Source organism: Myotis myotis, unplaced genomic scaffold, assembly GCF_014108235.1.
Source record: "Myotis myotis isolate mMyoMyo1 unplaced genomic scaffold, mMyoMyo1.p scaffold_m19_p_9, whole genome shotgun sequence".
Taxonomy (NCBI): Eukaryota; Metazoa; Chordata; class Mammalia; order Chiroptera; family Vespertilionidae; genus Myotis; species Myotis myotis.
In genome coordinates this window covers 91,825,631-91,846,664 of record NW_023416401.1, presented here as the reverse complement: position 1 = coordinate 91,846,664, position 21,034 = coordinate 91,825,631, and the positions used below count along the sequence as shown (strand labels likewise).

The 21,034-nt window shown below is 46.9% G+C and overlaps 1 protein-coding gene across 6 annotated transcripts in view; it reads left to right on the top strand.

The window, feature by feature from the left end:
* DIDO1 (death inducer-obliterator 1) overlaps positions 1 to 21,034 on the top strand; it is a 49,551-nt gene that overhangs the window by 7,327 nt on the left and 21,190 nt on the right. For 4 of the 6 annotated variants that reach the window (XM_036323535.1, XM_036323534.1, XM_036323532.1 and 1 more), the window contains exons 2-8: positions 8,544 to 8,717; positions 9,867 to 9,979; positions 10,848 to 11,670; positions 12,286 to 12,607; positions 14,756 to 14,974; positions 16,530 to 16,743; positions 18,522 to 18,836. In XM_036323535.1, the coding sequence (XP_036179428.1) occupies positions 10,850 to 11,670; positions 12,286 to 12,607; positions 14,756 to 14,974; positions 16,530 to 16,743; positions 18,522 to 18,836 (1,891 nt within the window). In that variant the 5' untranslated portion in view covers positions 8,544 to 8,717; positions 9,867 to 9,979; positions 10,848 to 10,849. The remainder of the gene's footprint in view (positions 1 to 8,543; positions 8,718 to 9,866; positions 9,980 to 10,847; positions 11,671 to 12,285; positions 12,608 to 14,755; positions 14,975 to 16,529; positions 16,744 to 18,521; positions 18,837 to 21,034) is intronic. The other 2 variants (XM_036323538.1, XM_036323537.1) reach the window with 2 other exon arrangements.

Here is a 21,034-nt window from a genome sequence, read left to right as displayed (position 1 = left end):
CACGTAGGCCCTGACTGAAACATGCTTCCAAGAAAGGTGCTTTCAGCTGCGCGTTTTAAGGAAATAAGATCTCTGATCTTTGGAACGATTCCTTGATTTATTCAGCGAATATTCATTGCATCCTGTGTGCCAGGCACCAGGACAGAAGCAGCGACCAGAAAGTTGACCCTCCCAATCCTGTAGACAAGCCTAGCGGGGACATGCGAGGTCATCCCAGCTCCTTCATTGGGCTCTGCGTTGTCAACCCTGCACCCTGGAGCCTAGAGCCCCGTTGCACGTGTCTCTGTGACTGATCCACATTGTAAACACGGTATAGTCATCTCAGAAGGCCCAGCGCTGGCCCGGTTATAAACGTTTCGCCTGATGCATTTCCTCAGCACCGTTTTCTGCTTACCTGTATTCACCATGAGTTTAGGAATAACGCAGCTTTTGTTTACTTACGATTTTCCAAGAGCCTTTCCTTATTTTACTATTTGATTAAATGTAAGCTATTTCAAGCAAAGTGAGTTCTGTTCTCATAAGAAAAAGGGACACGAGTAAAAAGTTGTATAATTGGCTGCTCCTCTTTCTTCCTTACTATTTGCTGGTACCCATGGTTACCAATTTCTTTCCTGGCAAAGGGTGGCTGTGAGCATGTGTGCTGTGAGCATCACAATGGCTTGTTGCAGACGTGTCCCTGGGACTTAGAGATGGGCACGCTTGGTCCTGCAGGTGGGCCTTGGTTCATGGGCTTGCTTTTACATGGGGAGAGGGCTTTGGAGTGGGCACTTTGGCTCCCAGTGCAGCTTGTGGGTCCTGCTGTTGATACTGTAAGTACTAGGGGGTGCCTAATTTCCTAGGAGTTCCATCCCTGTAGCCCAGGGACTGGTTCTTTCTACTACATGTTGGCAAGATGTTCCAGGACCTGATTTTTCTTCAGATGTCTGTCCCATGATACCAAGTGACTTCATTTGACTCTTAACAGAGCAAAGATTGTGTTCGCAGGCTAGCTCTCTGTTGTCCTTGGGTCCCTGAAGGGTGGCACTGTGTCCCCTTAGAGGTCTGATTTCTCATACCCCTCTTAGACTCAGCAAGGCCACTAAGAAAGCTTTTCCCTACAGTTTGACTTTTGCATTTTCCTTACTTAAGTGGTGAGGTCACTTACAGTGTATGGAAATATAATGTTACCCTTTTTATGGCCAGCGTTCAGTGACCTTGCTAATTCCATCACAGAGGTCTGTGATTGACAACTAATGGAAAGGCATCAGTCGGGAAGGAAGGGGCTAGAAATCATTGAATCGAGTTCACTTGGTCCAGTGCCCACCTGATTTGCAGAGTAGTGGCTCTTGCTTAGGCCTCGTTTTATTTTTTGAGTAAGGTAAATTGTTACACGAAGTTGAATAGGTAATTGTATGTGTTGTAATAAGAATGCCTGTAACCATGACTATAAAGTATACTTCAGCAGGTGGTGGTTACCTTGTGTGTAATTTATGAGGCAGATATTTCTCTCTTTGGGTATCAAACTTCGATGCTGTGGTTTTGTTTTTCATATGCTGATACAGACACCTGTCTGTAAACGGGGGCTTTTTTCCAATATAAAGATAGCTTTACTATGATTTGGGTAATAAAGATAAATACACATATAGAAAATTAAAGCAATATTTAAAAAAAAAAAAAGAAAGCAAAAACACCACTGAGCTACGCCATTTGGGCCTGACATTGTCATTTTAATAGGTGACTTCCATCATTCATTGCATGTTTGCCTGCTGTGAGCCCTGACCAGTCTTGACTTTGTATAATTTCAGATAACTTTTTAGGAAACTGTGAGGTCACAATTGTCCCCCATTTCCCAGGCAGGAAAGTGCAGCCCAGAGAGAGGTAACTTACTGTTAAGTTTGCAGCCAGAGACATCCTGATGTAAAAGCCATTGAGCCCCAGCCCCCAATCTGCTTATCAAGGACTTAGCCCACTTGTCAATGGAGGGGTGTCATGTTGCGGTCAGTAGGGGAGGGCACTGCTGGCTGCCTTTGTCAGGATCAAGAATGGTGAGTGGTCCCCCTGAGGTGCCACCCCACACCCCATAGAGAGACAGGGCTAGGTAGATGCTAGCCTTGGACTCTTGGGGTTTGTTGATTGTAATCTGAAGTTTTCCCTCTGGTTGTAAGACAGCCTTCCTGGGCATGCCTCTCTGCCCATGCAGCATTGAGATAAGCTTGAAGATTCAGCTCTGTGTAGGTCCATGAAAATTGACACAAAATCCTGTTATTTATTCTTTAACACCTTAATTTAAGCTTAGAACTTTCCCACTACCCCAGTGGTCAGCAAACCGCGGATCGTGAGCCACATGTGGCTCTTTGGCCTCTTGAGTGTGGCTCTTCCACAAAATACCACGTGCGGGCGCACACGTACAGTGCGATTGGAAAGAAGAAGTGGGGGGTGTAGGTCGGTCGGGCGAGGGGAGACGCAGCGCAGGTGGGCGGCGGGATACGCAGTGTGGGAGAGGTACATTGTTTTGAGGTATGTTCGCTGAGGTCGACCCCTTCCAACTCTCCCATCCACACTCGTCTATCTGAAAAGTATACAAGACGAGTGTGGATGGGAGAGTTGGAAGGGGTCGACCTCAGCGAACGTACCTCAATCAGATTGAGTGCGTTTTTTTAGCAAAGGCCAGCTTAGGAGTACCCTAATGAAGTTAATAACAATGTACCTACCTATATAGTTTAAGTTTAAAAAATTTGGCTCTCAAAAGAAATTTCAATCGTCGTACTGTTGATGCTTGGCTCTGTTGACTAATGAGTTTGCCGACCACTGTACTACCCCAAAACCAAAACCAGACACTGGCCTCTGCTAATCTTGGGGAAAGAAAGGAAGATTCTAGCTGAAATACACAGTAATTCTTAACTTGTCTCCAAGGTCTCTAAGCATCATTTCTGCCCTAAGACCTGTATGGGATGCAGCTCTGCTCAGGAGACACAGGCCTGAGTATAGGCTTTTGTTTCTCCAGCCACCTTCTCTGAACTTAGGGGCAGTCAATGTGAGCGCTGCAGTCTCCTAACTGGAATCAGCCCCTTCTCGGCAGTCATGTGAAGCTGGTTTAGGGAAGGCGGGAGTCTCCACAAAAGTCCACTGCTGAAGCGGTGCTGTCCCTGCCTTGCAGTCCTCCTGGCTGGAAGGTCACTGGGTTGCTTGTGGTCCAAAAGGCAGCAGCCCTTAGGGTTCCCCCGAGCGTCAAGTCTGTGCTCTGTCAGCCATTCCCAGAGGTTTTGAAGTCAGGACCTGACACACCTAAAATTATTGGGACCCAGGAGAGCTTTTGTTTAAGTTGTGTCTGTTGATATTTACCATCTTTGGCATTGCCAATAGAGGCATTTACTTATTGTAAAACAATAAACCCTTGCATGTTAACATGAATAACATTTTACTGAAACTATTTTCCAAGACAAAACCAACTTAAAGAGAAAGGTGGCATTGTTTTACCTTTTTTTTCTCTCTTATCTCTGGCTTAACTGGCAGCAGTTTGACTTTCACATTTGCTTCTAGAATACTGAGAGTGACCCATGAAAACGGAAACAATGTCTTAATGTTGTGTAAATAGTTTGAACTTGGAGACCTCGAAAAGCCTACGGACCACACTGAGAACCTTTGCTCTAGAATCTAGATAATGGTTAGGAGTGCTTACTTTTGAGAAGTGCAAGTTTTAAGAAATAGTTGACTCCCGACTTTAACGTGGGAGGGGGGATGAATTACTTTTAGGAAGACAGGCAATGTCTTTGCATTTTACTTGCAACCACATTACTTGCTTTTTGGAAAAAGGTTGGTTTGTGGTCATGGGTGAAAGTGTTTCGGGGCATACCTCCCCTCCGCCTCCCAGTGGACTGCCTGAAGTGAGGCCAGGGTGCCTGCTGGAGCGGGGGAGGGGGGGGGCGGACGGAGGAAGACTGCTTTTAGCTGTAGGGCACTCTGCCTTGCAGGTGAGATGCCTGAATGGGAGAGGCCCTTGGTTTTGTATGTTAAATGGCACTTGGCATTTGTTGTAGGACATCCTTTAATTATACACAGCCTCTGTAACGACACCACTTGCTGCAGTGAAAATGGGTTGAGAGTGGCCTGTATGGGGGACTGCGGATGACCCCAGGAGACTCCAGCAGGGCACTGGGATCTTGTAGCAGTGCACCCACGAGGTGCCAGAAGGAAGTCCAGCACAGATGTAATTGGGGCCCAAACCGAAAGTGTGGATATAAAAGCAGTAGAGTGGCCATTTGTGGGGGGTCCTGGATTCTTTGTGTGTGTGCCTTTATTCTTTTTTTTTTATTATTATTGATTTCAGAAAGGGAGGGAAGGGGAGAGAGAGAGAAGCATCACTAATGAGAGAGAATTATTGATTGGCTGCCTCTGCACACCCTACACTGGGGATTGAGCCCACAACCCCGGGCATGTGCCCTGACCAGGTATAAAACCATGACCTCCTGGTTCATAGGTCGATGCTTAATCACTGAGTCACGCTAGCTGGGCAGGTCCTGGATTCTTAATTAATAGCTACAGGACTTGGGATACTCAGGGAAAGGAGTCCTTGAAGTGCCCAACAGGGATAACTGGGAATTGATTGATTGATTGTTAGTTAATCCTCACCCACGTATTTGCTTTTCCATTGCATTTGGGGGGGGGGGCGGGGGAGACATCGATTTGAGAAAGACATATCCACTTGTCGCCTCCTGCGCGTGCCCCAAGGGTATGCTCATGTTCTGTGGATGAACAGCGAGTGTTTGTGACTGCGGACCTATGGAGTAGATGAGGGTGGCTACCATCAATGCTTGAAAAATGGCACACACTCGGGACATCCTGCGTGGTTGGAATTTCTGGGTATATTCTCATTAGTGACCACCCCATTAATAGAAACTGAATTGTGTGACTCAGAATTAAAAAGTCTGCATCACCAGAGTCCATAATGGCGAGGTTATGTTGTAGCTTTGGATGTAGTTTCTGACTGGCAGATCAGAATTGTTTCAGAATTTAAATGGTTAGTTGTGAATGTTGTTCTGGGGATGTGAGGTGTGGGCAAACATGGTTTAACCACCAGGTGGGACAGGTCAGCACTGGGTGGTCTCTTTGATAAGAAGTGGTTGTCATGCTGTGAGAGTAGGATCCACATCGTGGTTGGGCAGCATATTGTAAAGTGACTTAGGGACACGAGTCTCTTCACTGTATAGCACTGCACCACTCGAAACAGGCCTCCAGCGTGCTCTGTGGTCCTGGGGTCGGCCTTCAGCTCCACCATGGTCACAGTCACACCACTGACATTTGTATTTGTTTTGTAAGTAACACATAACATCTTAGAAAGGTATTTATCCTTTTTGTTTTTTAAACTTTTTTGGGGGTATTTTTATTGATTTCAGAGAGGAAGGGAGAAGGGAGGGGGAGAGAGAGAGAAACATCAATGATGAAAAGAGAATCATTGATTGGCCGCCTCCTGCATGTCCTCACCAGGGCATTGCCTGCAACCTGGGCATGTGCCCTGACCAGGAATCGAACCTTGACCTTCTGGTTCATAGGTCAACAGTCAGCCCCTGAGCCACACCAACCTGGCTTTTTGCCTTTGATTTTAAGAAATTCACTTCTGACAGCCTGACAGAGGGAGAGTGGAGGCCAGAGTGAGGGCTGCTTTAGAACAGGTTTGGTGGAAGGCGGTGTTGGGTCCCTTCTGGTAATGAAGCCCACGCCTGTTAGTGCTGCGCACGGGCGCGGTGTGTTCTTACACGGATAGAAATGCCTTGTCACAGGAGCCCGTCCTCAGTGTGTCCCTGAGTGTCTCCAAACCCTTCTGGGCATTAGAGGTAAAAACTCTCCACTGTGACAGTAGACATTTTTTGCCTTCTTTGCTGAGTTAACTGGTCGTGGTGCCGAAGCAAATTCGATTGCTGACATCAAACCCTATAGTGTGCTCTCCACCTCTGCACCAGCCACTTAAAATGTGCCAGCCTGCCCAGCCAGCGTGGCCTGGTGGTTATGCGCTGACCTATGAACCAGGAGGTCATGGTTCAATTCCCCGTCAGGACACATGCCCTGGCTGCGGGCTCAATCCCCAGTGGGGGGGATGTGCAGGAGGCAGCCGATCAATGATTCTCATCATTGATGTTTCTATCTCTCCCCTTCTCACTTCCTCTCTGAAATCAATAAAAAAATTTTTTTTAATGTGCCAGTCTCCCTTACTGTCTTTGGTGAAGCAATAAAGACTATTTTATCAAATCTCAGCCGATAGTGTACATCTTCCTACCACTCCCTGTGACGAAGTGGCGAGGATGCAGTAGCACCTCTCCTCCACCCCAGATGGGAAGGGAGACTGTCTCCAGGAGGTGCCCCTGGGGCTGTTGGGACCTGAGCCATTTGTACTTGAAAGGACTACTGACAGGCGGCAAGTTTTCAGACTGGCATTTGGTGGGCATTTTCTTGAAGATGAAGGATGTGAGTCTTAAGGAAAGAACTGACATATTTGTTCCTAACGATAAAATTCCAGGTTTCAAATGAGGGTTAGAATCTTGAAAAGCTTCTATCTGCCATTGTGAGCTTGATGGCTTCCCAGTGATTAAAGCTGTTTGACAAGACAGGTGCCAATATTACTAGCACGTGTGTGTCTTCCGTGTCATCTGATGGACCATGCTGCATTTGGACTTGCGTGAGTTGGTGATCCAGATGACCATATGGTTTCTGTTTCTGTGTTGCAACTAATGTTTATGACACTACTGCTTGTCAAGGCTTGGTATGGGGGTAGCAAAGAACACCCACAATTACCTGGAAAGTTTCTTGTTTTAATTTTGGAAATAACAATGTATTTCACATAAACAAAAGCTCTTTGGGGTTTTCAGTTTTTAAGAATGTGGAGAGGCCTTGGGACCAAAAAGTTGGAGAGTTGCCTTTCAAGGACCTTGATAGCGGCAGATCTTGTTCCTGGATCCCATTTATCCATTGGGGTTGCCCTATAGGTACACAGGCTCCTGGTGGATAGCAGCTGAGGTTTTTAAACCTAAGGTGTCAAAGAATTATTCCTACCTGAGCTTAGCAGGGAAGGGAGCAGTCTTCAGCTAAGAACAAAAATTGCGCTTATGATGGGTTCCCCGCCCCCCTCACTTTTTCAGGAATGCCCACATTTTTTCCTTTGGGAAAGTTGTATTATGATGATGTGAATGAAAGTTTATGACCTGTTTTCTTTGCGTGGTGTAAAGGGTTACACACTTAATTGTGTTAGGAACTTAGCACTTGACTATAGATGTAAATATGAAATGTAAAAAAGTCCAGATAAATGAACCAAATTGTCTAAAATGTCGTGTGTTCTGAATAGAGTTTATCTCATTCCACTCTATAGCATAGAAATATTTGATTTTTTCTTTTCTGATGAATTTTTCAACACTTAAGTCAAATCCAGATATATGTTGGTCTTTCAGAGTAACATAAATTAAAAATATTTTCATTCCTGAGAACATCTTAAATTTTGTTCTTGGGGTTTTGAAATATAAAAGTAAGGTTTATTTCCAGTTTCTTCTGAAAAGTAAAGTTTCTGAACCATTGTAGTCTCATTTTGAGACCGATTTACCACCACATTTAAGAGATTTGGTGGCTGTGGTGACCTGTTTTGCTAATGGGGTGAAATGGTCACTGTTGCTTTAAAAGGAGGGGCATCAGAATGTTTGTCTTTGTTCTGAGTCACTAAGGAGACCACAGTTACAGGAGGCAGTTGGAGTGAGGCTAGGAGGAAAGAGGTGAGGTGGGTCCCCTTGGTTGGGGTGAGACTGTGAAATGTGTCAAAAGTAATACTTAGGGTCCCTCCGGGAACTGAGGCGCGTTTAGTGGGGCTGAGACCAAGTGAGGCCGTTCCTTTGTTCATTCAAAAGAGGGTGTAGGAAGAGAGCTGTTTTTAATATAATACATGACCTGTACCACTCTGATGCTCGATTATAAAGTCTTTCTCAGGTTTTTTAACTAAAATGATGGTGTAGATGGAGAATTAAGGATTTTTTAAAATATATTTTATTGACTTTTTACAGAGAGGAAAGGAGAGGGCTAGAGAGTTAGAAACATCGGATCAGCTGCCTCCTGCACACCCCCTACTGGGGATGTGCCTGCAACCAAGATACGTGACCTTGACTGGAATCGAACCTGGGACTCTTGAGTCCGCAGGCCAACGCTCTATCCACTGAGCCAAACTGGTCAGGGCTAGAATTAAGGATTTTTAAATAATTATTTAATTTTGTTGTTCAGCCTTTTCATGTTTTGTTTGTTTCTCTCTCTGTTGGGTTTTATTGAGAACTAGGATTGATTGGGTATTAGCTGACACCTGATTACTGGTTGTGGAACCCACCACCCCACCCCACCAGGGCCTGTTTTCTCTTATAGCCAGCTCCACCCTCCACCCTCCACCCTTGTCTGGTCCCAATGTGGTCACAGTATTTTCTCTAGAAGTCCTTGAAGGAAGGGAACTGTGTGTGTTTGGGGGGGGTGCTTGTTTGTCTTTTTTAAAATTTAATGTAGTTTAATTTATAGTTAAGACTTATAAACCATCTTCTTTCTTTTAGGAGCTCACTCGTGTGAATGGTCTCACGATAATCTGTGTAGTCGTCAGTGAGCAGTGACTGGCGGCAGCAGTGTTTGAGGCCTGGCTGTTTGCTTAGACCAAGTGCTTGCAACGGTCAGGCTGGGTTTTTTGAATCAGGACTTCTGGAGGTGTCCCAGTGTTCAGTGTCTGGCGGGTAACGTATCATTAGTGTTAAATGTCAACAGCAAAACCTTAAAAGTTTTAAGTTGTGTTTTCTATTTCTAAAGTGGCATTATATGTAAAGAATGTCATGCAATGTAACATTCATATATGTTTGAAACATTCTAAACTTTAGCTGAAAAGTTTTTAGGTGAATATGGGATGATGTTTAGAATTGTTCTTTTCACCTTTTCTAAACTTTTGTGTGCATTCAACTGAAAAAGATAACTTAGGTGTTTTGGTGCCCACATTCAGCTTATAAAAATGTAAAAGACTATTCACACACACACACACACACACACACACACAAAACAATTAGCTCAAACTGGAAAAAATAACAATTTTATTTAGAGCAATTATTTTCCCATTGGTTATTTTATTAGTGCATAGAACTTGACGTAATGCGTTCTCTCTGTGGTGAAATGTACCTGCAGAGGAGATTTCCTCCTGCCGTGGGGATCGGGCTTCTTCCCCGGCCCTGCGGTAGCTTCATAGGCTCAGTCCCAGACCCTCTGAAATGGAGGGACTGTGGCTCCCTGCACTGCTTGTGGCCAAAGGCTGGTTCAGGCCCCTCACACTTTGCCTTGGGTAGGAATTGAGAATGGTGTATGAAATAAGGGCTTGATCCTCTTTTAAGGTGGCCCTTAGGTTTGCTACAAGTAGATTTGCAAGAGGAGAACACTTACCCGAAGGAGTCAGATTTCTAGGCCAGATGGGCAAACGGTTGTAACTAGTGTGGTTAGTAACAGCTCTCACACGTACACGGAAGGATCACGGCCCTGTTCTTGGGAGCGTGAGTGCTGCTTCTCACATTGGAGCTCACAGCATTATGAGGTCAGCATTGCCTCCGGGATGCAGGCAGTTCACCTGACTGCTCAAGGTCACCAGCCAGAGCACTCTGTGTTGGAAGCTCCATAAGGACCTCACTTTAGTTCGGCTGTGACTAAAGAAGTGGTGTGGTCCTCCATGGCACACATGCTAATGACACAGCCACTCCTGCAAGCTTCTGTGTGGTTGGGAGCATGAGGCCAGGTTCTAGGGTGAAGGGTGTGTGGAGCTGGATGGGAAATGGGGTGACAGCATTTAGTGGGAATAGAAAGGAGTTAGGTTGCATATTGAGTTTTGTGTATTTTATGTTTTGAAGGTCTTCATTCTATACCAGTCCTTCCCCTAGGATGGAACATGGTGTAAAGTCTGAGTCATCACTAGCATTTACATGTGACTGAAGCCTGGACAGCTCGGAAAATAATTCTTAAGGTACATACTGTGTTCTTTGGGTTTTATTATTTTCAAATAGGAGTAACGTTTTCACAAGCATGACCCTTCAGTGATCGTATTAGAAGGAAAGGGAAAAGGAAGAATAGGGAAAAGAAACACACATTCAAAGTAGCCAAGGTTCAGTATTTCCTATGTGTCCTAGTCATCTGTTACGTAACAACTACCCTAGAACTCGTACTTTTGTAGCTACTAAGTCAGAGCTCCGCTGGGCTGTGGTGCAGGTCCAGCACACACCCTCTCCACGGGGTCTCTCCAGCCAGGTGGTCGGACTTCTTATGTGACTCCTCAGGGCTCCAAAGCCCAGGACAGGAGCAGCCAGTACTCTCACCTACTGGGCCCGGGACTGGCACAGCGTCCCGTCCACTGTGCCCTGCAGGCAGAGTCCGCCTGACTCAGGGAGGGCAATGGCAGCCACCTCTCATCGCAGCAAACACTGTTCTGGTCATGTCCTTGCTGCCCGGGACTGTGGCTCGGTTGACATTTCCCCGCTACCTGTTTTATAAGACCTGGTCCTCACCAGTTAAATGGCAAAGTTACAGATTTGCTAGCTGTTTTTCTTTGTAATATTAGATGTATAACAACTAGGATTTTATTCAAAAATCGCCTCAAATTAGGACATGGCCTCACACTTGAAGAAGCACTGGTCACAATGACATTTTTTTACTTGTTTTAATGTCCACCTTCACTGTCCATGGGTAGGAAGCTGTTCCTTCCTGTGTGGTCCTGTGGGTGTCTCCCTCCTGTGGGGTGAAGGTCATGCTTCTCTAGCCCAGGGCCTCCCTGCTCACGCGCCAAGGAATGTGGCCTCATTAATGTTGGTTGTGGTTTGGTTGCATTTCCCCATTAGGTATGGATGAGAAAGGTGACCTGAACCATGAGGAAGCCCCCAAGGTCATCAAACCCACCAGTAAAGAGTTTAGGAAAACGTGGGGGTTTCGAAGGACCACCATTGCTAAACGGGAGGGCGCTGGGGACACGGAGTTAGACTCTGTGGATCAGCAGCCCCAGCAGCAGCAGAGCCTTTCCTTGCGACGCAGTGGGCGGCAGCCAAAGCGGACTGAGAGGGTGGAGGAGTTTCTCACAACAGTCCGGCGCAGAGGGAGGAAGACAGTGCCTATCTCCTCTGAGGACCCCAGTGAGTCAACCTCTTGCCCAGTCACAGATGTCGAAACCGCTTCTGAGGGGAGCGTCGAGAGCTCCTCTGACAGTAAAAGTGGGCCCAAGGTTGGCCCCACAGGCAGTAAGGGACGACCAGCCTCATCTGCAAAGACCAAAGGAGATGATGGTGAGGACGACACCTCCGATAGTGATAGCGATGGGTTGACCTTGAAAGAACTTCAGAATCGCCTACGAAGAAAGCGTGAACAGGAGCCAGCTGATAGGGCCCTGAGGGGAGTCCAGAGTCGCCTGAGAAAGAAGCGTCGGGAAGAGGGCCCAGCAGAAGCTGTGGACGTGGAGGTGGCCGATGCCATGGAGAGCTCCCCACCCGGCCAGCAAGAGCCGGCAGATGAACAGGCAGCTAGTAGTGACAGAGAGGGGAAGTCAGAAGGGCGGACGACCCCAGGAGTCAAAGAAGAGGACCCTGGAAGCTCAGTCAAGCACAAGCCCGAGTGTGAGGTGTACGACCCCAATGCTCTGTATTGTATATGTCGTCAGCCTCACAACAACAGGTAGGTCATGGGCAAGGAGGTTGCTGGCTGCCCTGGGTTTTAGGGAAATCCATGTGAGAAAAGCAATGGGATTTAGGGTTATAGAGCCGGGCTGAATGAGCAACTTGTGCGTTGAAAAAGATGAACAAGTCATTGTCAGAAAGGGACTCTGGAGCCATACATTACATGCACTGTGGTCGCCGTAGGCCACTTGGGGCTCTTCACTGCCTTGGTCACACTAGCCACGTGCAGCCAGTGGCCAGAGTGCAACGCGGCAAAGACTAAGCTACCCACCACCCACTGTCATCCCAGAGGTCTCTGGGCTGGCGCTGCTCAGGTGGTGGTAGGGAGCTGCGGTCTGGTTCCTTGGGTGGGAGAAAGGCATTGTTGCTCTTTGTGGAGACAGTACTGAGCTGGGGTGGGGGGATATTAGGAACCCTTTAGTTAACTGAAAATGCTCTACTCAAAACAAGATTGAGTGAACTTGCTTGAATGATGAGAGGGTATATTGTGTTTTTTATCCTGTCTCTACTTTCCTGTACGTTTGCATTTTTTTTTAACAATGTTGAAACCAATTTTTCTAAAATTGAGTGTGTATCTCTTTGTTTTCCATTCCTGGTTATTTTCCAATTTCAGGTTTATGATTTGCTGTGACCGATGTGAAGAATGGTTTCATGGCGATTGTGTGGGCATTTCTGAGGCTCGTGGAAGGCTCCTGGAGAGGAACGGGGAAGATTACATCTGCCCCAACTGCACCATTCTGCAGGTGCAGGACGAGCCTAACTCAGAAACCACCGACCAGCAGGAAGCGAGGCTGAGACCTGCAGACGCTGACAGCACTGACTGTACAAGTATCGGGACCATAGAGCAGAAATCCAGTGAAGACCAAGGAATAAAGGGGAGAATTGAGAAGGCTGCAAATCCAAGTGGCAAGAAAAAACTCAAGATATTCCAGCCTGTAAGTATTGCCTCCTAGGTCAGTGATGATCTTACTCCTGCTGACAAACATGAAGACTGAGGAGTTTGGTTCTTTTGGTTCCCCAGAAGCAGTGTCATGTCTGATGAGGGTGGGCTGGTAGGAAAGCAGTTGTGTTTTGTGCTTTGTGAGCCTCCCCATTCCTGCTCCTTTGGGACTCCATGTCCAGCTCATAGACTATTACTGTTGACTCAACATTTTTCTTAACTGAACTGATGGACTGGCTTGTTAAAAATGAATCTTTCCGGAAGTGTTCTTTATGGAGTCTCATGTAACAAATCACAGTCGTCTTGGAGTTACTGAAGTGAGTGTGCCCTTGTCTCAACTGGCACCATCTTGATAGAACTTGCGGTCTCCCCCCGTCCCCCCCCCCCCAAAAAAAAGCACTTGTGAGCATTTAATGAACTTCCTTCTGTGTGGCTTCAAGGTAGCAGGACACAGCCTCTGCTAACACCCTTCATTTTCTCCTCAGCTCTCCTGAAGCACTTGGCCTCCACTGTGACAGTTTTCTGTGGGAGCCTTCCCTTCCCCAGACTATAGTAGTCTGATCGCACCACGTCAGTGATAGGAGCAGCTCCTGGCTTGTTTTTTGGCAGCATTTGTGTGTCTGCTCACTGATCAAGGTGCAGTTTACTAAGGTTGACAGTTGGGCAGAAGCTTGGGTTCTCTTTATGTGCTGATGCCTTGCACCTATTAGGTGATACTTGCCGAAATTGATCCTGTGATGATGCAAGCCACCTGCATTACCTCGGCCTCCTGGGTGCTTCCTGTGCTCACTGATGTGGCTGTGGCTCTCTTGGCCCCAAAGTTTTCAGGTCTTCCTCAGTCTGGATGGCATGCTGGTGGCTGAGATGCAAGAGAGCAAGAACTAGTAATCTTGAACCTGCCTTACTGGAGATGCTGAGGGGTGGTGGTGGCAGCTTTCACGTGGCTACTAGGGATTTAAATGACCTCAGCCAGGGACAGTCTCCAGCCCAGTGTCTGTGATTCTTGTCCACAGCTCTTTACTCCGTCCTTCTTTCCAGCTGGTCTTCAGGGCTGTGATTTTTTTGTCTTGTTTTCCATGGATTGTCAGCTTCCGCTGTGGAGAGCCGTCTTGGGCTCTCGTGATTGCCCTGCTCAGGACATGTTTTCACTCCCAGTCTTCCTGCGTCTCAGCCACCCTTCACCAGCCACCCCTGGTGTGGCCAGCTGGGCTTGTGGGAGGGCGCCACTGCTGGTTGTGCCCCGCCTGTCCTCCTGCAGGTGTCCGGTGGCCAGAAGGCTGTGAGATGACCATGCCGAAGGGTCTCTTGCCTTCACATCCTGCACTGTGTTAGTGAGGACTGGAGCCTTCAGTATAGCTATTGTGAGGTACTGCAGGTACTCAATGGAAATATGATACCGTTAACAACTTTAGTCATTAGGAAGCGTTAACAGAAATGTAAATTAGTGGGGAAAGCCATCCTAATTTTATGTCTTTATTGTCAGTGTGTTTGAAACTATGTACGTTTAATTTTTATCTTGAGTGAAACTTGGATTCAGTGGAAGAAAAACTATTATCTTAAGTACTTAATGTGATACATAGATTTTGCTCAAGAACATTGAGGGATGTGTTTGTATGTTTGGTCTTGACCGTCAGACGTACTCAGCTTGTGATAACGTCAGGTTTCTAGCACCACAACTACAGACTTAGCAGGAAAACACGTACTTCTTAGCTCCGTTTCCACGGGTCACAAATGGCTAAGCCAGGCCCTCTGCCCAGGGTTGTCCTAGGCTGTATCCCAGGGGCCAATGGAGGCCAGGGTCTCAGACCTGGCAGGTGAAGATCCACATCCAGAAGCTTCCATGTCTGTAAAGGTGTCCTGTGTGGTTTTGTAGCATGCTTATACTAAAAAGGTATTTGTTGTTTATCTGGGATTCAAACCTCATTGGGTATCTTGGCTCTCTCCTGCACCCTCACCCTCAGAGCCAGCCACTGATGGCCCTCACAACAGGGCCGCTTTCTTCAGAATGAGCAGCAATGTCTCCTCTCCTTTAACAGGTCCAGTTTCTCTGTTAGGTGTTTTCACCTGATTGAATCAGACCCTTTCAATTAATACCTTAACTGCTGGAATTGGTAAGTCTGAAGTCATGTGTTCTGTTCTGCAGGTCACAGAGTCTCCTGCTGCCGCAAAGTGTATTGGGCCTGGGTGCTCTAGCGTGGCGCAGCCCGACTCTGTCTACTGCAGCAGTGACTGCATTCTGAAACATGCTGCTGCCACCATGAAGTTCCTGAGTGCAGGGAAGGAGCCAAAACAAAAACCCAAAGAAAAGACCAAGACCAAGACCAAGCCAGAAACACTCGTTCTTCCCAGATCTAGTGTTGAGGTAAGCTGACCAAGACCACCACCCCCATTGCAAGAGTCAAAGCGTAAGTATACTCATGTTCCAGACTCGCTGGTTGGTTTGTAGAGTGTAGGGGACAGCGGCATAGATGTAAGTCAGGTGCCGTCCCCTCTCCTGTTGTCAGAATTCCCAGGGAGTATATATCCTCACATTTCCTTTTCTCTGCCCTCTAGCTGAGGGAGTGACTAATGCGGGCACCGTAAAGCAAACCCAGGCAGCTGGCTTCTGTTCCTCAACCAGCCCTCTCCCAGGAACTGTTGGTGACCGTTGAAGCCCATGTGGGAAGCAGCGTCACAGGCAGCCAGCAGGGCTGGGGGCGGGCTCTGAGGCAAGACTGTCTCACTGCGAGACCTGGCTCTCAGGTGGTCTGGCTTTGAGACACACGTGACTTGTGAAGAGTCAGGGTGTTTCAAGAATCACTTGACTCCCACTTGCATGCCCTCCTGGAGTTAGCTTAGGTTGGCATGGCCGTGGCATGGCCCCATTGCACTTGTATTGAGCAAGCCTAATGGAGTGTTTTCTTGACATAGTTGAATGCTTATTTAGCGTTTAGATGGCCTAACTTTTATTTATTTACTTTTGTTAATTCCTTACCTGAGGGTATTTTTTCCATTGCTTTTAAAGAGAGTGGGAGGGAGGGAGGGAGGGAGGGAGGGAAAAACATCGATGTGAGAGAGACACGACTGGTTGCCTCCCGCACGCGCCCCAACTGGAAAAGGGGAGCAAACCCAAAACCCAGGTACGTGTCCTTGACCGAGAATCAAACCCGAGACCCTTTAGTTCACAGGTGGATGCTCTAACCACTGAGAAACACCTGCCAAGACTCAGTGGCTTGATTTTTATTTGTTTTTGTTTTTGTTTTTTATTTCAGAGAGGAAGGGAGAGGGAGAGAAGGATAGAAACAGATGATGAGAGAGAATCATCAACAACTGCCTCCTGCATACCCCACACTGAGGACTGAGCCCACAACCCGGGCATATGCCCTGACCAGGAATCGAACCATGACCTCCTGGTTGAAAGTTTGACACTCAGCCACTGAGCCATGCCAGCTGGGCTAGATGGCCTAATTTTTAAGGCTGGTAATTTTGAATCAACTGCTGTGTCCAGTAAGAGTGACGGTGCAGGATGCCTGATGGAGAGCATGGGAGTGTGGGTCCTGGCCTTGTTGCCCAGCGTCGCCCTCTCCCATAGTGTTGTGGGCAGGCACACTCTCATAGAGGCCCTTCCCACTTGGGTCTTGCCTCTTTTCACCACCTGCTCAAGGGACTTGTTCTATGTTACCCTGGCTGCCTCACACCTCAGCTGGATGACAGTTATTCTGTGTTGGGCCTCGTGTCACTCAGAAGTTGAAGCCCTTCCCAGCCATTATGGTGGAATGTTGAGGGCTCAGCTGGTGCCGAGCAGGCTTGGTGCCCAAGCTCAGGGTGGGGTGGGAGTGTGAGTGACCTTAAGCATGTTCTCACCTTCATTGAGAAGGGAAGCGAATGAAGGTTGACTTTTGATCTCCTTAATGATTGGGGTTTTACTGATTATCCAGGCAGGCATTAAAGTCTCTTCTGTGCCCAAGAGACCCGCTCCAGACAAGAAAGAGAATGCCATGAAGAAGGCAGTGGTGACCCCTGCTCGGACTGAGGTCCTTGTGAAGGAAACGACTTGCGAGAGCAGCACGCCATCCTGGGCGAGCGACCACAATTACAATGCAGTAAAGCCAGAACAGACTGCTGCCCTGTGGCCGTCACTGTTGTATAAATGTATGTATCATCTAGGGGTGGCTTCTGGACCCTTCCCTGTCTTTCTGGATGTCTGTCCATTCAGGACTGTCCAGAACTAGGAGGTGTAACCAAGCTCAAAGCTGCACCTCCAGGGATGGAAGCAAATACCAGGGAGCCCCAGGGGGCTAAGCGTGAGGCTTAGCCTGTTTCCCACAAAGCCCTGCAAACCTCAATGTTGAATGTGGCACCTGGCAATTGAGGTCTAATCTGTTTTCATTATCAGACGCTGGTAAGTATTTAGTATTGTTGCCAACAAAGTCCAATGAGCGGGTACTCTTGCCCGGCACTCCAAGTTCACCACCATCCACACTACAGGTGCATCATTATCACCGCTCTGTTAGCTGCACAGGTTTCCACACTGCCTTTGAGCACATGTGGCCATCACTTCTTTTGTGTGTTGGGAGCTCTTTCTGCAAATTGATGATGCAATGATAGTCAACTAAAGTACAATTTCTGAGCTGAGAAGTTTTTCTTGTTCAGTACACATTACATATCCCCATAAACACACTCCTGGTCTCACACCGAGCGCCTTGTGTCTCAGGTAAGTGGGCGAGGTGTCTCCTAAAGCAGACTCCACCAGGGGCCTCCAGACTTCTCTGGACGCCGGACTGTAGGTCGTGCCTCCCCACCCCCAAAAAATGAGGAGTTGAGGTATTGCCAGTCAGTCTGTGAGATCCCAAATTTGCTTATGCAGGAGGACCTTTGGTTTCTTGTTTTTCAGCCTAACTCTCCAAAATTAAATTGGTCTGCAGGGCACATCTTACTCTATTACTAAGATTATTTTTATTCAGTGTTTTGTGCTGTTTTTTATACTGTTTTATGCCTTTTTTTTTAAAGCACTGAAAGGTTAAAAAGCCCTGAATCCCAAGACTATTGAGCTCTTCTGCCTTCTCCTTTTAGTCACCTTTTAACAGTCACTGAGGGAGGATACCTGTAGGTAGGCGCTGGACTAGTATAATTAGAAAATGTGTAACTAAATGCTCACTTTGAGAATGTAAATGGCCTAATACCTAAGTAAATTGCAAAGTAATACTAGATTTTTTTATTATTTTAGGAATACGTTGTTAAATACAGTTAACAAACTATAGCACGCCTGTGAAGTAGCACTTTTATAGAGGCTGTGAGCATACCTAAAAACGTACATCACTTACGTGTGAACGGATGGTAACCGTGACTTTGGAGTCCTGTGTACTGTGCTCTAAGTGGGTTACAGGTTACAGGATGCAGCAGAATCAGGAAACCCAGGCACATCTATCAAGGTCCTGGCGACTGATTTCCATCTGTTGACTAGAGCTGGAAAGCTGCTCTGAGGCACCCTGTGCGGAGTTATGAGGACAGGATGGCTCTCTCCCTGGACTCTAATCCCACTGTGACCTTGAGAGAAGAAAGGAATTGGGGGTGGGGAGATACACCAGGGGCCCATTTCTCTGCTCACAGACTGGGTTTTCTTTTCTTCTCCACCTCCTCTCTCCATATCAGCTCCTCCCTGAAGCTTCATGGGCTTCAGTTGACAGAAAGTTGAAACAAACTAATGACTAACTCTTCCTAGCACACTGACGCCAGTTAAAACTGATGGATATCCAGAATTGATTGAGTGCAGGGGGGACATTTTCGAGTTGCTTTTGATCATTTTTTTTGTTAACCCAGAAATGTCATCTTCCCAAAAAATGATTGGGAAGGGTCATTGGAAAAATACTGACTTCAGCCCGGGTGAGTAGCAGTTGTGTCTACCTCTGACCCAGATCATCCTTTCACAGTTGCTGTAGCACACACAGAACCCGGCGGCCCCATGAGGACCCCCTACCTGCCGCCCTGGCCGGCTTCAGAACGGGCTTTTCTGGGTTGGGATGGTGAGATGCAGGGTGCACCTGATGCTGGGACACCGGCCTGGGCATGTGGAGCCTTCTTCAGCCCAGAGAGCCAGGGTGCTGCTCCTGGAGGTGCTCTGTGCTGCCTGGATGTGGATGCAGGGACAACTGTCGGGGTACATGGTCTGGGACCTTCCAGTAAACCACGTCGAAGTTTGCTCTTCCTCCTCATGAAAGTATCAGTAGGTCCTGCGTGCTCTCAGGGTAATGCTATTAACATACACTCATTCCTGATTGATTTCTTTTATTTAAATTGTTTTTGAGGTTTTCTGTACTTGTGGAAACAATTGTTTTTTAATTTCTCCCCCAAATCATGTTTGTGCTTTTACAGTTTTATTTTTTTCCTCTTTATTTCCACTATTGGTTTGCCTTCCTTATTAAAGCATGGAGAGAGCTTAACCTTTTTTTTTCTTTCTTTCTTTTTTCTTTTTTTTTTTTTTTTCTAAAATGCCCCAGGTTTATTAGAAAGAATATGGAAGTGGAATTCTGGTATTTGTATTCTAGTATTTTGGGCTCCTTAAATGTCTCAATAGGTGACTTAAAACATGGGATCTAAACAAATTTTGACTGAAATACGAGATTTCTACAGTTTATCTATGAGAATTAAAATGGAAAACCCTAAGGGAACCAGGACACCCAAATCCGGATGGTTTATTAAACATGGTGCCCAGATACAGCATTTCCCCCCAGTCCAGTCCATATGTGGCCATGCAGATCGTCCACGAGCTGTGAGAAGTGGATGGAGAACACGGACTCTCACGAGGGTGACTAATGGCATGGGCTCCAGGAGCATATTTCACAAATCAGCAGAGGAAACAAGTTTCCTATAATAAAAAATGTAGGGGATTCTAGAACCCAAGCATATTTTGTAGATATTTAAGCGGGGACAGGGGGGGTCTTTTGCTTTATCAGCTGCGTGAGCCATTTTTACCTGTCTCTTCCAGGATTGTCAGTAGCAATAAAATGTGGCTGGGACAAACCAGACTTCGTCCATATGAACCAATTCCCCTCCTACCTCTCCCCCACCCCCCAGAGGAAAAACCAAAGCTTGTACTGATGGATTTAGTTTGACAGCTGTTTTTAATGTTCTCCATACAGCCGCAATTTTCTTGGTTGTCAGTGACATTCTTTTGGTATTTTACAGTGTTGTACTTTTATAACATTAAAATACCCAACTGCGCAGGTACTTCTATCGGGGAAAGGTTTCATGTACATAAACATTTGAGATGAAACCCCTCAGCAGCACGCTGTGCTGGAGCCCCAGGGGAGGGGGGTGCTAAAACTTCCAGCTCAGGGTGGGTCCTGCTCCCTCCACCTGCTCTTTAGTGACCTATGACCTTTTGGAGCTTTGGGCCCATCTGATACTGCTTGCCACTCTGGTGGCATCATCAGTGTTAGAGCCCAAGTGCCCCTTTGAAGACGCTGCTGCAGGTCTTCCAGTGTGCTACACAAGTCGTTGGGTATATTTGTATAAAATCATAAAATACTATTCTTGATGTTTGTGCATGGCACAAAACTGTGCACATAGTTATGTTCTTAGCTTCTGAGAATTAAAGAAGTAAACTTAGAAGATGGATAAGAAGTTTTGCCACTTTCATTTGTTTAAATGAAAGAGCATCTGTCATTGCACGGGTGGACCTGGAGGAGCTCGGCAGGAAGAGCGCCAAGGTAACTGCTGCCTAGCCGCTGCGTCTGCACGGCCACCCGCCGGCCCTGGGCGTCCACTCGTGACCCTTTGTGACCTGGAGCTCACAGGGAGGATCTAAGACCCTGCCCCCATCATGTTGGTGAAGTAGTAAACAATTTGGGCACAGATGATATTGGTTAAACTGTAGCCATATTAACGTGAGGAGACTGCCTGGTGACAGTGCTGAGATGGCAGGAAAGCGGCAGCTGCGCTCCCCAGGCCACCACCCCGCCAGGCTGTCTGCCCGTCCTCTTGATTACATGCCTGGCTCCCCACGAGGCCTTGATCACATTATTCTAGTGTTCGTGGTGAAGAATAATTGGGTCAGTTGTTTCATATGCTGTCGGTCCAACATGAATTTGCAAAACCCTGTATGTGAGACTTAAAATGAAGAAGGGCATTAACCTCCAGATACATACTTGGTTTTTGCAAGTTTCTTTGAAGAGTTCTAGGCACCTCTCCATTTAAGTGTAAATCACCCAAATATGACATCAGATAAGTCAACTGGGAAAGATTTGTGGCCCAAACCATAGCCGTTCAGACCTCTTTAGAGACATCCCAATGATAGAGCGTCTCCCGTCTGAGCAGCAGCTGGGAGGTGGCTTACATTCAAGTGTTCTCTAGGAATTTGTGTTTTCTAACAAAAGCAAATCAGAACTTACTGAAAAACTCAAAATATTTAAGCAAATGCATAAAAGCAAAATGATTTCTTGCT